This window comes from Dysidea avara, chromosome 7 (genome assembly GCF_963678975.1).
Source record: "Dysidea avara chromosome 7, odDysAvar1.4, whole genome shotgun sequence".
Classification (NCBI taxonomy): domain Eukaryota; kingdom Metazoa; phylum Porifera; class Demospongiae; order Dictyoceratida; family Dysideidae; genus Dysidea; species Dysidea avara.
The window spans coordinates 4,017,133-4,020,587 of record NC_089278.1 but is presented as its reverse complement, the minus strand read 5'-3'; the positions used below and the strand labels follow the sequence as shown (position 1 = coordinate 4,020,587).

The 3,455-nt window shown below is 39.0% G+C and overlaps 2 protein-coding genes across 2 annotated transcripts; one reads left to right on the top strand and one right to left on the bottom strand.

Moving 5' to 3' along the window:
- Positions 1 to 4: 4 nt before the first annotated feature.
- LOC136260001 (translocon-associated protein subunit beta-like) lies at positions 5 to 1,806 on the top strand. Its single transcript, XM_066053595.1, has 6 exons — positions 5 to 92; positions 139 to 290; positions 1,134 to 1,232; positions 1,295 to 1,397; positions 1,457 to 1,534; positions 1,592 to 1,806. The coding sequence occupies exons 1-6, from the start codon at positions 75 to 77 to the stop codon at positions 1,703 to 1,705; spliced, it is 564 nt and encodes a 187-aa protein (XP_065909667.1). The 5' UTR covers positions 5 to 74; the 3' UTR covers positions 1,706 to 1,806.
- Positions 1,660 to 2,887, bottom strand: LOC136259998 (uncharacterized). The gene has a single exon (XM_066053592.1). The coding sequence runs from the start codon at positions 2,795 to 2,797 to the stop codon at positions 1,790 to 1,792; it is 1,008 nt and encodes a 335-aa protein (XP_065909664.1). The 5' UTR covers positions 2,798 to 2,887; the 3' UTR covers positions 1,660 to 1,789.
- Positions 2,888 to 3,455: the final 568 nt, after the last annotated feature.

The window sequence follows — 3,455 nt, the reverse complement described above, 5'->3', positions numbered from 1 at the left end:
GACGCGAAGCACGAGACAGCAAATCCCTTGACCACGTGGTTAGAATTAAACAATTAGAAGCACTTGTTGAAGAAATGGCCATTGTCTTCAAGGTGAGCATTTGCGTTGACATAACTTGCGATGATCGTCTTATTCTAGTTACAGTTATTTATTCTATTGCTGAGCGTATTCTTGTTTCACCAAGCGCAAGGGAACGCCAAACTACTCGCTTCCAAGATCATCCTCAACGAATTTCTGGTAGAAGAGAAAGACTTAACAGTTGTGTACTCCATCTACAATATTGGGTCAAGGTAAGAATGTACTGTTTTAGGATTTGTGGAACTGTGTTTGACGTGCTTGCCAAGTTTGAACCACACCGAGCCAATAAAGCAGCGAAAGCATTCAAAGGACTGTTGGAATAGTGTTTCACTCCCAGTATTTAGAAACATAGGCCCTCTAGAAACATTACAGGCCCTGACACTGCTGTTTGCTGATAGCACAAGCAGAGATTACTCTGTATTTAGCTTCAGTCCCAGCATTCCCTGATACTACTAGTTAACAATACTGTATACCCACAGGGTTTGGCAAATTTGGTGAGTGAGCAGTGTTTTGCCAAACTAAAATCTGCGAAATCATTTGTCCAATGTTAACTACTTACTAACAAATTTGCCAAACTTTTTTCTCACAAATCTTATCACAGCAATTGTTTCCTCCCGCCAAACTTTCTAGCTATACAGTAGTTCTGTTCAGTGATGATGTCAGCCAGTAGAATGCTCCAATGACCCATGTGTGATGGTGGCAGTTAAAAGTTGCTGGATAATTTATGTACACTAATCATGTGTGTCACATTGATGAACTTCTGTATATTAAACCATTGATGGTACCAAATTTACCACAGTACTTTATACCACCAGGAATTATTGTGTTGTCAGCACTTGACACTCAGTGTCCCAATCTCTTATGCTTGTGTAAGACTGCTCCTATTAAATATTAACTAGACATTTTTCTTAATCATGTGTAGTTTGCTTTCTTATGTGGCTCAATGACTGGTGTCTGGTAATGTCTACCATTGTAATGATTTGTAAACAGATCCCTTCCATATATCCAGCACTACTAGTGCTTAAGTGAAGGTAACCATTTCTATTTTCTTATAGCACAGCACAGTCAGTATCATTGAGGGACGATTCATTCTATGAAGGAGACTTTGAGATAGTTAATGGCCTGTTGTCTGTCACTTGGGACAAGATTCCTGCGTATCCTTCACTATACAAGTATTGGTCAGTGTATAATGTGTGTATTTCTTAACTACCACCAGTAACAACAATGTTACTCACACTGTCATTGTAAGACCCAAGTTTTCTAATATCTATAACATGTCTTATGCTCAAGTGAAGTATTCTGATGAAGAGTCCAATTATGTGAGTAGCGTCCTTGCTTTTTGCTCGTTCTCTTATGAAGCTGTCTATTATAACATCAGGTGGGCTATACTAGTGCTCCAGGATATATTCGAGTACTCAAGTACAATGAGTTTTCAAGAGAGCATGTTTCACATGTGGTAAGTTACCTTGTATATGTCAATTGATTGATTGATGTGCCTATTTTTTTTTAACAGGTTGATTGGTTAGCATTTGCATTGATGGCCAGCCCAACTATCGGTATACCTTTCATCGTCTGGTATTGGAGTCATTCTTACTATGAAGCACTGAAGGGGAAGAAACAAGCATGATTTGTGACCTTCCATATTTTCATTTCTAATAGTAGAAAAATATTACGCATATATTACATATTTAGTTTTGCAATTGTAAAAACTCTACATTGGTAGTTGAATCCGTTTTCGGTGTTCTTGTTTGGAGTGGTGGTCTGCAATAGTTTTACCAACGTCATTCATTGATTTGGTATCAGCTAGTTTAGGTGTATAGGGAATCTGTTCCATTACTTTGTCAAGCTGATAAGTCCAATAAATGCCCATCAGTGGATTGATGAATAGCTCAGAGGAGCCAGTCCTTCTAGTGGTATGGTGATCACCAAAGTGACCCTGTAGGGCACTGATGATGGATGTGCAGACAATAGATGCTTGCATGTTAGCTGCAATTGCATTGTAAGCCTCCATGTACAACTTGCACTCAGGAGAACTCTTGGATATAGAAAAGCATCCAAGATACCCACCTGTCTGCTCCAATTTGGCAGTATTCTCTAGGAAAAGACCATGAGATACACCATGAAATGAATCCACCCCAAATCCTAGGCATGCCAAGAGTTTGACTGGAACATTGCTAGCACCGTGTACAGCAGCCATGCTACAATGGTCCTCTGCTGGGGTACCCATTAACTGCTCATTACCAAATGTTACACTGTCCGTACCACCATCTACCAAAACTATTGCATCAATCTTGTGCTCAGCAACGATCTTGTTGTATGCCTTTGTCAGCTCCTTCACTCCAATTTCTCTAGCAAAGGCATAAATCGGTACTTCTTCATTCCATTTTTCCTTGAACCACCGACTCAGGTAATATTCAGGGAAATATGATGGATTTTGACGTTTTATCTTCAGATGGGAATCCACCTTTACACAATTGGAGCAGTAAAATGTGCTAGTGAGACCATCTATATCAGAGAAGGACAAGTTTGCGAGGTGTACCTGTTTCCCTTGTTTCGTCAAGTTAAAGTACAAGGGTAGCCCACTTGTGATATCGTATCCACCGCCACAGCCCGCGACAAGTACACTCTGCGAAGGCTTTAAAACCTGAAATATACGAGGCACTTCCATTTGCCAGTTTGAATCAAGGAGGAACTTGCCAAGAGTGCTTCCTGCTGCCATAGCCCAGTCACACGATTGCTGAGTAAGTGCTGCTGTACTGATCCTGTGATCCGAATGTGCTGGTATGCCTCTAGTTATTTCGTGAAATATTCTTTTATAATGAAATTCTCTATTCTAGCTATTTGTATCATAGCTACTCACTGACTGACATTTTGTATTAAATTTTGTAGTAGCTAGCTAGCTACCAAGAGTACTCTACTTGTTAGCAGTTGACTCAAGTGTATTTTCATATGTTTTAGCTCAGTAGCGTATTAAATAAGAAGTAACTGATATGCATGAAGTCAAGTATGAAGTTCTTTAATTATGGCCAAAAGAAATAGTTTGCAGCACTGAAGGTTACTCTGGTTGGGATCATGCAGGGTTAACTAGCAGACTATTTGTTGTTATGCACTACATAGGCACCATATATGCATGTATATTTCTCCCTGAAATCATATCCGTGACACAAATTGAATTAAATTACTATGTATATATATGTAATAGCCTGAATTTTAAATCGTTGTAATAAACTTGTATCTGTTATTGTAAACCTGTTATTTCCAGCCTGACATTGTAACCTTAACCTTTGTGACTGTTAGTATAAAATAAGCAATAATAGTGTGTTGTACTCTCTTCTTCTGATGCTGAGCTATAATAAGAGTGATTCTAATAGTAGTTT

Excerpts from the sequence above, each read along its gene's own strand:
- LOC136260001 (XM_066053595.1), top strand. Across the intron at positions 291-1,133 it reads ATCTACAATATTGGGTCAAG|CACAGCACAGTCAGTATCAT; the intron begins GTAAGAATGTAC and ends ATTTTCTTATAG. Across the intron at positions 1,398-1,456 it reads CTGATGAAGAGTCCAATTAT|GTGGGCTATACTAGTGCTCC; the intron begins GTGAGTAGCGTC and ends TTATAACATCAG.
- LOC136259998 (XM_066053592.1), bottom strand. The coding sequence starts at position 2,797 with ATGGCAGCAGGAAGCACTCTTGGCAAGTTCCTCCTTGATTCAAACTGG.